Raw genomic sequence first — 12,820 nt, 5'->3', positions numbered from 1 at the left:
GTGAAGGAAGGAGGGCAGAACTGGGCAGGCAGGACAGGAGAAAGGGCAGGTCCTGGGTTTTCCCACTGTACCCCAACCCGGGCCCCTCGTCCTCTGCCCCCATTCCACCAAACAGAAACACCCCAGGAGCCGTGGTCAGGGCCTGGGGATATTGGTACCCCCCAACCCCTGGGTCCAACCAAGCTCCCCAGACACGGACCCATTGTCCCAGTCCTGAGGGATACGAGGGGGAGGCAGGGTCCCAGTGTGGGTGGGACGGGGAACTGTGAGGGGGCGAAGGCCGGGTGGGGGGTCCGTCTGTCGTTCTCACCAGCAGGCATAGGGGAACAGCGGGCACTGGCCCCAGTCTGTCACGCCCGCCGGGGCTGCCGGGGCGCTCGGCGGGTTAAAGTCCGTGGGAAAGGGGGTGTAGCCAACGGCGCGGTACTGCCCGTGAGGGGTGGGCATCCACTGCCCCAGCGCCGGCTCGTAGGCACCGTATCGGGGGCCCCGGCGCCCCGCCTTCCCGGGGGGCTCTGCCGCCCCGGGCCCGCCCCCAGAAAAGTCCTGGGGGTAGGGCAAGGCGGCCAAGTGGGCGAAGCCGTCGGGCAGCTGCTTGGGCTCCAGCTGGGGGTGTGAGGCTTCTGAGAAGGGGGGCCGGGCCGGGTACTCCATCCCAGAGGTGGGGTCCCACCCGGGCAGCAGCTGCGGTGGGGGCTGGGGGGCGGGCAGTGGGGGGCCGGCGTTCTGGTACCTGGAGTGGGGGGCAAGCGGGGGGCGGCAGGGATGGGGGGAGAAGGGAGGAGAAAGTCAGTTCTGTTCATCCCAGTCTCCCTAGAATGGAGCTGCCCACATAGACTTCATTCAGTTGTATTTACTGAGCACTTCCCTTCCCCGCAGCACCTGTATATATGTATATATGTTTGTACATATTTATTTATTTTACTTGTACATATCTATTCTATTTATTTTATTTTGTTAGTATGTTTCTTTTAGACTGTGAGCCCACTGTTGGGTAGGAACTGTCTCTATATGTTGCCAATTTGTACTTCCCAAGCGCTTAGTACAGTGCTCTGCACATAGTAAGCGCTCAATAAATACGATTGATGATGATGATGTTTGGTTTTGTTCTCTGTCTCCCCCTTTCAGACTGTGAGCCCGCTGTTGGGTAGGGACTCTCTCTATACGTTGCCAACTTGGACTTCCCAAGTGCTTAGTACAGTGCTCTGCACACAGTAAGCGCTCAGGAAATACGATTGATGATGATGATGATGCAAACCACCGTACTAAGGGCTTGAGGAAATACAGCAATGAACAGACACATTCCCTGCCCCCAAGAAGCTTACAGTCCACAGACGTGCCCAAGAACCGCTCCGGCCTTGGGGTCTCCAGTGCAGGGCTTTGAATGGAGTCTCGGGACATCAGAAAGGAGCCAGGGAGGGGAATTATAGCTGTAATTTATTTATTCATATTCGTGTCGGTCTCCCCCTCTAGACTGTAAGCTCAGTGTGAGCAGGGAATATGTCTGTTGTAGTGTTATATTGTAATAATAAGAATTGTGGCATTTATGAAGAATAATAATAATGATGGCATTTGTTAAGCACTTACTATGTGCCAAGCACTGTATTAAGCACTGAGGTGGATCCAAGCAAATCGGGTTGGACCCGGTCCCTGTCCCACAGGGGGCTCCCGCTCTCAATCCCCATTTTACAGATGAGGTAACTGAGGGCCAGAGAAGTCAAGTGCCTTGACCAAGGTCACCCAGCAGGCAAGTGGCAGAGCCGGGATTAGAACCCGTGATTGTACTCTCCCAGGCGCTTAATACAGTGCTCTGTGCTCAATAAATACAAATGAATGGAAACTGGAATCAGCCTCCCGCCACTCTCTGGGCAAAGTCACCCCGGTATCAGCAGCGGTGTGGGAGTTGGGGAGACGGGGGGGAGGGTGTCAGGAGTAAAAGAGATCTCCGGGACTCACCTGGGTGAGGGGTAGGTGTGAGGGGAGGAGGGGATCGGCTGCTGGCTGGGGGTGGCCCCGCGGGGGCCGGGGGCCGGGGCCGGGGCTGGGGCCGGGGCTGGGGCCGGCCCTCCGTCGCTCGTGCGGGGCTCCAGGCTCCAATAGGAGAAGCCACCATTGCCAGGAGTCCCAGGATCGGCCTCCCTCCTCCCCCGCGCCCCCTCTTCCTTCGTGAAAGTTGCGCTCTCGGCTGGAGAAAGAGAAGGCGGAAGAGGGGGAGGATGGGGAGGAGGACGGATTGTCCGAAATTCTGCCCCTGATGGCTTTTTTTTCTTATGGTATTTGTTAAGTGCTTACTAGGTGCCAGACCCTGTTCTAGAGACAAGCTGATGAAGTCGGACAGAGTCCACGTCCCACATGGGGCTCACGGTGTTAATCCCCATTTTAAACATGAGGGAACTGAGGCACAGAGAAGTGAGGTGGCTTGGCCGGAGTCACACAGCGGGCAAGTGGCAGAGCCGGGAGCAGAACGCTTCCCGCTTCTCCACCTGGCCAGATCCTTCTCCGGGGATAGGCGGGGTGGTGGGGTACTCCAGGGACAGCACCCCCAGGGGGGTGAGGGGGGCGGGGGGCTGTTTGAATGGAGCCCCCCCGCCCCCCTACTCAGCAGGCCTGCGTGCTCACTTTAGTGCCCACGTCGACCCCTTCCCTCTCTCCTCAGCCCTTTTCTCTCCCCTCACCCCCTTCCCTCTCCCCTCACCCCTTCTCTCTCCCCTCACCCCTTCCCTCTCCTCTTTCCCCCTTCCCTCGACCCCTTCCTTCTCCCCATAACCCCCCGGTGCCTGATGCATTGCTCACTCAGTTCCTGCCTCCTTAGCATCCTGTGCCCAATGTCCACCCAAGCCCCTGGTGCCCACCCCATCCTGGCTTGCTTTATACCAGCTCTTCCACTTTTCAGTGCCTGATGCATTGCTCGCTCACTTAGTTCCTGCCTCCTTAGCATCCTGTGCCCAATGTCCACCCAAGTCCCCTGGTGCCCAACCCATCCTGGCACGCTTCATACCGGCTCTTCCACTGTTCAGTTCTGGGTCTTCTGACTGTTTGCGCTTCTGGGAGCTGGCCGAGCTGAGCTTCTGCCCTTGGGGCCTGGCATCCCTGTGACTGAGAGTGGAGGGGAAGGGTGGGCATGGGTGGGCAGCAGGGTGCAGAAGGCCCCTGGCCCCCCCCAAGTCCCCTTCGGCCCGAGGCTGGGGCGGTTACCTGCGAGTGTTCCTCCCGTGCTCCCGGAACCCTTTGGCAAAGGGATTGTTGTCGATCTTGAGTTTTGTGATCTTCGGGGAGAAAGAAAGGGCCAGGAAAGGGGAGTGAGGGACAGAGGGAAGGGGGGAAAGAGGGAGAGGGAGGGAAGAGGAGGAAAGAGGGAGAGGGAGGAAGAAGGGAGAGAAAGGAGAAGGGAAGGGACTGAGATTAATCCATCAAACGTATTTATTGAATGCTAACTGTATGCAGAGCACTGTACTAAGCACTTGGGAGAGTACACTATAACAGCGTTGATGTAAGATGCAGTCCCTGCCTACGAGCTTACCGTTTCAAGGGGAGAGGAAAGGAAGGGGGAATTGGGGGGGGCGGGGGGGGGTGTCTGTTTGTTGTTTTATCGTACTCTCCAAACGCTTAATACAGTGAAGCAGCGTGGCTCAGTGGAAAGAGCCCGGGCTTTGGAGTCAGAGGTCATGGGTTCAAATCCCGGGCCTGCCGATTGTCAGATGTGTGACTTTGGGCAAGTCACTTCTCTGTGCCTCAGCTACCTCAACTGTAAAATGGGGATTAATACTGTGAGCCCCCTGTGGGACAACCTGATCACCTTTTAACCTCCCCAGCGCTTAGAACAGTGCTTTGCACATAGTAAGCACTTAATAAATACCATTATTATTATTATTATTACAGTTCTCTGCACCCAGGAAGCACTCAATAAATACAATTGAATAAATGTCTGCTACCCTCCTACGGTCTTGTCTCCTGCACAGAGCTCCGTCTGCCTGGCGTCTGTCTGTCTGTCTTCCGGAGCTCTGCCTGCAAAGGACTGTGCAGGTCAGTAGCCCCGGCCAGTAGCCCTGGCCAGCGGCCATCACCCTCCCCCCAGGGCCAGGACAGGCGGGTGGGCAGTGGAAGGGGAGGCCCCCACTACCTGCTCATTTTGGTAGGCAGTGACAGAGGTGAAGGCCGTTTCGGGGAAGCTGAAGATCTGGAAGATGCCCCAGCGGACGCTGAAGAGGTCATCTGCCTGCACCACGTGGAAGCGGGGTTTGTAGCGGTGCATGGAGTGCAGGATTATCTGCGGGGCAAAGGGGCCCGGGGCGGCAGGATGGTCAGTTTGGGCCAGGGTCTTTCCCCCCACACCTCAGATCAGGCTGGCCCCCCCAACGGCTCCAGGGCCAGCTCTGGGCTTGACCAGATCGGATTCACAACGATACAACCGCCGTCATCGCGGTCAACAACTTCGCCGTCGTCATCCTCATCGTCGACATCATCCTTGTCGTTTTGATCCCATCGCCACCGTCCGTGCTAAGCGCTTAGCACAGCGCTCTACCCACAGTGAGCACTCATCAATTAATAGCAAATCATCAGCACCAATCGTCTTCGTTTGATCACCGCCACCATCATCACCAAGAGTGAGTGCTCTGCACACAGTAAGTGCTCAATAAATACGATTGATGATTCTGGAGGATTTGCGGCGGTCCGGGGTCATTGGAATTGAAGTGGCTGAGCTACGTAGGGTCAAGAGCAGGACCAGAACCTAATCCCCTTCCCGATAAATGGATTTGGAGATGGACACGGTTGGCCTGGGCCACGAGACGGGCGGTGGGCCCGGATCATCCGAACTGAGGCATCATCGCTCAGCTTTTACCCCTCCCTCCGCCCGGACCCCCGGGAAAGCCGACCTTTTCTGGCCGGAGTCAAGCCGGCCCCTTTCCTTACGTGCCCGTGCTGGTCCAGCGTGTTGTTCGTGAGCTTCAGCTTCTGGAAGGAGACGGGCTCCTTCATCCAGTGGCTGCCAAAGGCCGGGGAATCCGGGTGAACGTAAGTCCGGCACGGGAGCTGCGGCTCGGCTTTCCCGGCTACCTCCCACTGGTCCTTGTTCCACTAAGCGGGAGGAAGTGGGAAAACGGTGGTGGGGGGTGAACGGACCTGCCGAAGAGCGGTCCGGGTGGGCAGCGGGGCTCGGAGGGCAGGGCGGACTTACTTTGTACCGGAAGCCGTCCATTGGCACGAAGTCCACCAGCATCACGTACTTGGCATAAGGGATGAGGCCGGAGAGTTTGATCTTGCACTGGGGAAACATCCGCCTGCGTGGAGAGCAGGAGGGTGAATCTGGGTGCAGGGGAGAGGGATGGGGGTCGCCGGGGGCCTAGCGGAGCCAGGGCCAGGCTGGGTGGCGGGCAAAGTCTGGGCTGGAGAAGGATGGACCGAAAAAGGAGGAGAAGACACCGTTCCTGCCCTCAAGGAGCCACCAGTTCAGGGGGGGAGGCGAGGTCAGGAGCAGCGTGGTCTACGGGATACAGCCCAGGCCAGAGAGTCTGAAGGACTTGGTTTCTAGTCCCTGCTCTGCCACTGTCTGCTGCGTGACCTTGGGTAAGTCGCTTCACTTTCCTGTGCCTTAATTACCACATCTGTAAAACGGGGATTTCAACCGTGAGCCCGCCGTGGGACAGGGACTGTGCCCAGATTTATTCCCTTGGATTACCTTAGCACTTAGAACAGTGCCTGGCGTATAGTAAGAATAATAATAATTTGGGTATTTGTCAAGCGCTGACTCTGTGCAAAGCACTGCTCTAAGCGCTGGGGAGGATACAAGGTGATCAGGTTGATGATGGTGGCATTTGTTAAGCGCTTGCTATGTGCATAGCACTGCTCTAAGCGCTGGGGAGGATACAAGGTGATCAGGTTGATGATGGTGGCATTTGTTAAGCGCTTGCTATGTGCATAGCACTGCTGTAAGCGCTGGGGAGGATACAAGGTGATCAGGGTGTCCCATGAGGGGCTCACAGTCTTAATCCCCATTTTACAGACGAGGTCACTGAGGCCCAGAGAAGTGAGGTGACTTGCGCAAAGTCACACAGCTGACAAGCGGCGGAGTTGGGATTTGAACCCATGACCTCTGAATCCAAAGCCCGGGCTCTTTCCACTGAGCCACGCTGCTTCCTCAATAATAATAATAATAATTACAGGAATTTTTAAGCACTTACTATGCGACAGACACTGTGTCTCAGTTACCTCATCTGTAAAATGGGGATGAAGACTGTGAGCCCCACGTGGGATAACCTGATTACGTTGTATCTACCCCAGCGCTTCGAACAGTGCTTGGCACATAGTAAGCGCTTAACAAATACCAACATTATTATTATTACGAAGCACTGGGGTGAATACAAGCAAATTGTATTGGACATAGTCCCTGTCCCACATGAAGCTCACAGTCTCATAAGTGCTTAACAAATAGTATGAACACACACATACACTGTACTGGTAGATAATGCAATAATAATAATAATTGTGGTATTCGTTTAATGCTTACTATGTGCCAGGCACTGTACTAAGCGCTGAAGTGGATGTGAGCAAACTGGGTTGGACACAGTCCCTGTCCCATGTGGGGCTCAGTCTCAATTCCCATTTTACAGATGAGGTAATAATAATAATAATAATGGCATTTGTTAAGCGCTTACTACGTGCAAAGCACTGTTCTAAGCGCTGGGGGGATACAAGGTGATCAGGTTGTCCCACGTGGGGCTCACAGTCTTAATCCCCATTTTACAGATGAGGGAACTGAGGCTCAGAGAAGTGACTTGCCCAAGGTCACACAACAGACATGTGGCAGAGAGGGGATTAGAACCCATGACCTCTGACTCCCAAACCCGGGCTCTTTCCACTGAGCCACGCGGCTTCTCAAACTGAGGCCCAGAGAAGAGGAAGTAATACATTGCCAACTTGTACTTCCCAAGCGCTTAGTCCAGTGCTCTGCACACAGTAAGCGCTCAATAAATATGATTGATTGCTTGATTGATTAACTTATTTTATTTATTTATTTATTATTATTTTGATTTTATTATTTATTTATTTTATTTCGTTAGTATGTTTGGTTTTGTTCTCTGTCTCCCCCTTTTAGACTGTGAGCCCACTGTTGGGTAGGGACTGTCTCTATGTGTTGCCAATTTGTGCCTCCCAAACGCTTAGTCCGGTGCTCTGCACACAGTAAGCGCTCAATAAATACGATTGATTGATTGATTGATGGACTTGTCCAAGATCACCCATCGCAGGTCCATGTGAGTGCGGAGACTCTGAGATGAAGGAGTGGTAATTTTATTTTTTGAGGGCCTCCCAAGGGCCCCGTCCTGAGCGGCAGGATGGCGGGGGGGTAGGGACACCGGGGTGGGGAGTGGGTACGATTGATTGATTGATTGATTGACTTATCCAAGATCACCCATCGCAGGTCCATGTGAGTGCGGAGATTCTGAGATGAAGGAGTGGTAATTTTATTTTTTGAGGGCCTCCCAAGGGCCCCGTCCTGAGCGGCAGGATGGAGGGGGGGTAGGGACACCGGGGAAGGGAGTGGGATGGGGTGTGGACTGGGGCAGCGGCCCCTCTCACCTGCCAGACTTGGTGATGATCATCTCGGTGCCCACCTGGTGGAAGCGGGTCCAGAGATCCATGTCTTCCAGGGCGGCACTGATGGGGCCCGGCTGGGCCGGGTAAGCGTCGAGGCCCGGGTGCCTGCTTGGGTCTCCCGCCGCTTTCATGTTTCCTGGGCAGGGGGCGAGGGGAAGGGGAACCGTGCCTCGGTTACAGTTTAGCGTCACGTCTACTGTTGTCGCCTCGTGCTCTCCAGTCATGTCCGACCCATAGGGTCGGACTCCTCACTCTGGGCTTCAAGGCTGTCCATCCATCCCCTCGCCCCCTCCTACCTCACCTCCCTTCTCTCCTTCTACAGCCCAGTCCGCACCCTCCGCTCCTCCACCGCTGATCTCCTCACCGTACCTCGCTCTCGCCTGTCCCGCTATCGACCCCCGGCCCACGTCCTCCCCCGGGCCTGGAATGCCCCCAATCCCTCTGCCCATCCGCCAAGCTCGCTCTCTTCCTCCCTTCAAGGCCCTGCTGAGAGCTCACCTCCTCCAGGAGGCCTTCCCAGACTGAGCCCCTTCCTTCCTCTCCCCCTCGTCCCCCTCTCCATCCCCCCCATCTTACCTCCTTCCCTTCCCCACAGCACCTGTATATATGTATATATGTTTGTACATATTTATTACTCTATTTATTTATTTACTTATTTTATTTGTACATATCTATTCTATTTATTTTATTTTGTTAGTATGTTTGGTTTTGTTCTCTGTCTCCCCCTTTCAGACTGTGAGCCTACTGCTGGGTAGGGACTGTCTCTATATGTTGCCAATTTGTACTTCCCAAGCGCTTAGTACAGTGCTCTGCACATAGTAAGCGCTCCATAAATACGATTGATGAAGATGATGATGATGATAGGGACGCCGCGGACGCATCTCTTACTGTGTGCAGAGCACTGCACTAGGCGCTTGGGAAGTACAAGTTGGCAACATCTAGAGCCGGTCCCTACCCAACAGCGGGCTCACAGTCTAGAAGGGGGAGACAGACAACAAAACAAAACATATTGACAAAGTAAAATAAATAGAATAAATATGTACAAGTAAAATAAATAGAGTAATACATGCCAACATCTATACATATATATACACAGGTGCTGTGGGGAGGGGAAGGAGGTAAGGCGGGGGGATCGGGAGGGGGCTCAGTCTGGGAAGGCCTCCTGGAGGAGGTGAGCTCTCGGTAGGGCTTTGAAGGGAGGAAGCTCCGCCACTTGTCAGCTGTGTGACTTTGGGCAAGTCTCTTAACTTCTCTGGGCCTCAGTTCCCTCGTCTCTATAATGGGGATGAAGACTGTGAGCCCCACGTGGGACAACCTGATTACCTTGTATCTACCCCAGTGCTTAGAACAGTGCTTGGCACATAGTAAGCGCTTAACAAATACCAACATTATTACTATTATTATTATTATCTCTCCCAGAACGCCCCACCTCCATCTGCAATTGTGGATCTTGGTAAAGATTCATTACCAAGAATGAAGACTGTGAGCCCCACGTGGGACAACCTGATTACGGTGTATCTACCCCAGCACTTAGAACAGTTCTAAGTGCTATTCTTGGTAATTGGTATACCAAGTGTAATTGGTATAAATTGGTATAATTGGTATAAATTGGAATAATTGGACTATTCTTGGTAAAAATCCGGAAGCGGTTGCCCACGGCCTCCTTCTGCCCGGTCAACCTGAATCTCCGCCCTCCAGGACACGTAATCAGGGACAACCTGATTACGTTGTATCTACCCCAGCACTTAGAACAGTTCTAAGTGCTATTCTTGGTAATTGGTATAATTGGTATAAATTGGAATAATTGGACTATTCTTGGTAAAAATCCGGAAGCGGTTGACCACGGCCTCCTTCTGCCCGGTAAACCCTGAATCTTCGCCTTCCACTCTCTCCTGTGCCACGGCTGCCAAGACCGGGTGAGTTTTGAATTGTAGCCTTCCGCTCGCTAGCCACTGGCCAAGCAAGGAATGGAGTGGACAGGCCTCTGCTTGACTCTCCCTCCCATAATCAATCAATCGTATTTATTGAGCGCTTACTGTGTGCAGAGCACTGGACGAAGCGCTTGGGAAGTACAAGTTGGCAACATGTAGAGACAGTCAATCAATCAATCAATAGTATTTATTGAGCACTTACTGTGTGCAGAGCACCGGACTAAGCGCTTGGGAAGTACAAGTTGGCAACATATAGAGACAGTCAATCAATCAATCAATCAATCAATCAATTGTATTTATTGAGCGCTTACTGTGTGCAGAGCACTGGACGAAGCGCTTGGGAAGTACAAGTTGGCAACATATAGAGACAGTCAATCAATCAATCAATCGTATTTATTGAGCACTTACTGTGTGCAGAGCACTGGACTAAGCGCTTGGGAAGTACAAGTTGGCAACATATAGAGACAGTCAATCAATCAATCAATCGTATTTATTGAGCGCTTACTGTGTGCAGAGCACTGGACTAAGCGCTTGGGAAGTACAAGTTGGCAACATATAGAGACAGTCAATCAATCAATCAATCAATCGTATTTATTGAGCGCTTACTGTGTGCAGAGCACTGGACGAAGTGCTTGGGAAGTACAAGTTGGCAACATAGAGACAGTCAATCAATAATTCAATCGTATTTATTGAGCGCTTACTGTGTGCAGAGAACTGTACTAAGTGCTTGGGAAGTACAAGTTGGCAACATATAGAGACGGTCCCTACCCAACAGTGGGCTCACAGTCTAGGAGACCAGTCGAGACTGGTAGAGGACTGGAAACTCTCCAGGTGCAACCCTGAGAGGTGACAGAAAAGCAGTGTGGCTCAGTGGAAAGAGCCCGGGCTTGGGAGTCAAGAGGTCATGGGTTCTGATCCCGCCTCCGCCACTGACCAGCTGTGTGACTTTGGGCAAGTTAATTAATAATAATAATAATAATGGCATTTATTAAGCGCTTACTGTGTGCAAAGCCCTGTTCTAACCTCTGGAGAGGTTACAACGTGATCAGTTTGTCCCACAGAGGGCTCCCAGTCTTAATCCCCATTTTACAGATGAGGTCACTGAGGCCCAGAGAAGTGAAGTGACTTGCCCAAAGTCACACAGCTGACAAGTGGCAGAGTCGGGATTTGAACCCATGCCCTCTGACTCCAAAGCCCGGGCTCTTTCCACTGAGTCACACTGCTTCTCTGACTTCTCTGTGCCATTAGTTCCCTCATCTGTAAAAAGATTGTGAGCCCCACAAGGGACAACCTGATTACCTTATATCTACCCAGCGCTTGGAACAGTGCTCAGTACATAGTAAATGCTTAACAAATGCCATTATTATTATTATTACTAGCTAATAAGAATGATTAATAATTTATTCATTGTATTCATGTCAGTCTCCCCCTCCAGACTGTAAACTCACTGTGGACAGAGTATCGTGCTCTGCACACACTAAGCGCTCAGTAAATACGACTGACCGACTGATTAATAATAATTACGGTTTTGTTAAGGGCTTGTAAATTGTAATTGTAATTTTACAAGGGCTTGTAATATTACTCTATTTTACTTGTACATATCTATTCTATTTATTTTATTTTGTTAATATGTTTTGCTTTGTTCTCTGTCTCCCCCTTCTAGACTGTGAGCCCACTGTTGGGTAGGGACCGTCTCTATGTGTTGCCAACTTGGACTTCCCAAGCGCTTAGTACAGTGCTCTGCACACGGTAAGCGCTCAATAAATACGATTGATTGATTGATTGTAAAAATAACATTGAGTTTAGTGGCATAGTGTTAGAGCCCGGGCCTGAGTGTCAGAGGACCTGGGTTCTAATCTTGGCTCCGTCTCTTGTCAGCTGTGTGACCTTGGGGAAGTCACTTCATGTCCCTGTGGCTCAGTCAATCAATCAATCAATCAATCGTATTTATTGAGTGCTTACTGTGTGCAGAGCACTGTACTAAGCGCTTGGGAAGTACAAGTTGGCAACATATAGGGACAATCCCTACCCAACAGTGGGCTCACAGTGTAAAAGTCTCAGTTACCTCATCTGTAAAATGGGGATCAGGACTGGGAGCCCCATGTGGGGCAGGGATTGGGTCCAACCTGATTAGCTTGTATCTACCCGAGTGCTTAATACAGCACCTGGCTCGTAGTAAGTGCTTAACAAATTCCATAGAAAAAAAGTTACCTCATCTGTAAAATGGGGATTAAGATTGGGAGCCCCACGTGGGGCAGAGACCATGTCCAAACTGATTAGCTTGTATCTACCCCGATCATCATCAATCGTATTTATTGAGAGCTTACTATGTGCAGAGCACTGTACTAAGCGCTTGGGAAGTACAAATTGGCAACATATAGAGACAGTCCCTACCCAACAGTGGGCTCACAGTCTAAAAGGGGGAGACAGAACAAAACCAAACATACTAACAAAATAAATAGAATAGCTATGTACAAGTAAAATAAATAAATAAATAAATAAATAAATAAATAAATAAATAAATAAATAAATAGAGTAATAAATATGTACAAACATATATACATATATAACCCGATGCCTAGTATAGTGCCTGGCACATAGTAAGTGTTTGCTGGTCATCTAGACTGTAAACTCACTGTGAGCACAGGATGTGTCTATTTATTGTCGCATCTTAATAATAATGATGGTATTTGTTAAGCGCTTACTATGTGCAAAGCACTGTTCTAAGCTCCGGAGCACTGTATCTTACTCTCCCAAGTGCTGAGAAGCACCGTGGCTTGGTGGAAAAAGCCCGGGTTTGGGAGTCAGGGGTAGTGGGTTCTAATCCCGGATCTGCCCCTTGTCTGCTGTGTGGCCTTGGACAAGCCACTTAACTTCTCTGGGCTTCAGTTACCTCATCTGTAAAATGGACATTAAGTCTATAAACCCCACGTGGGACAAGCTGCTTACCTTCTATCTACCCCAGTGCTTGGCACATAGTAAGCGCTTAAAAAATACCGTTATTATTATTATTATTATTACAGTGCTCATTAAATAATAAATGCCATTATTATTATTATTAAATATGGTTGAATGAATGACCAAATACCCTGAAAAAAAGGTTACCTCATCTGTAAAATGGGAATTCAAGACTATAAACCCCACATGGGACAAGCTGCTTACCTTCTATCTACCCCAGTGCTTGGCACATAATAAGCGCTTAAAAAATACCATTATTTTTATTATTATTACAGTGCTGTGCACACAGTAAGCGTCCATTAAATATGGTTGAATGAATGACCAAATACCCTTAAAAA

At 51.1% G+C, this 12,820-nt stretch overlaps 1 protein-coding gene across 1 annotated transcript; it reads right to left on the bottom strand.

The window, feature by feature from the left end:
- Nucleotides 1–306: 306 nt before the first annotated feature.
- LOC119941818 (T-box-containing protein TBX6L-like) lies at nt 307–7,817 on the bottom strand. The gene is made up of 8 exons (XM_038762328.1): nt 7,576–7,817; nt 5,177–5,279; nt 4,912–5,076; nt 4,121–4,267; nt 3,196–3,266; nt 2,999–3,096; nt 2,065–2,185; nt 307–733 (listed from the first exon to the last, which is right to left on the bottom strand). The coding sequence occupies exons 1-8, from the start codon at nt 7,815–7,817 to the stop codon at nt 307–309; spliced, it is 1,374 nt and encodes a 457-aa protein (XP_038618256.1).
- Between the last annotated feature and the right edge of the window lie 5,003 nt (nt 7,818–12,820).

Source organism: Tachyglossus aculeatus, chromosome 21 (assembly GCF_015852505.1).
Source record: "Tachyglossus aculeatus isolate mTacAcu1 chromosome 21, mTacAcu1.pri, whole genome shotgun sequence".
NCBI classification, from domain to species: Eukaryota; Metazoa; Chordata; class Mammalia; order Monotremata; family Tachyglossidae; genus Tachyglossus; species Tachyglossus aculeatus.
The sequence above is the reverse complement of the archived record's forward strand: the minus strand, read 5'-3'. Positions and strand labels throughout refer to the sequence as shown.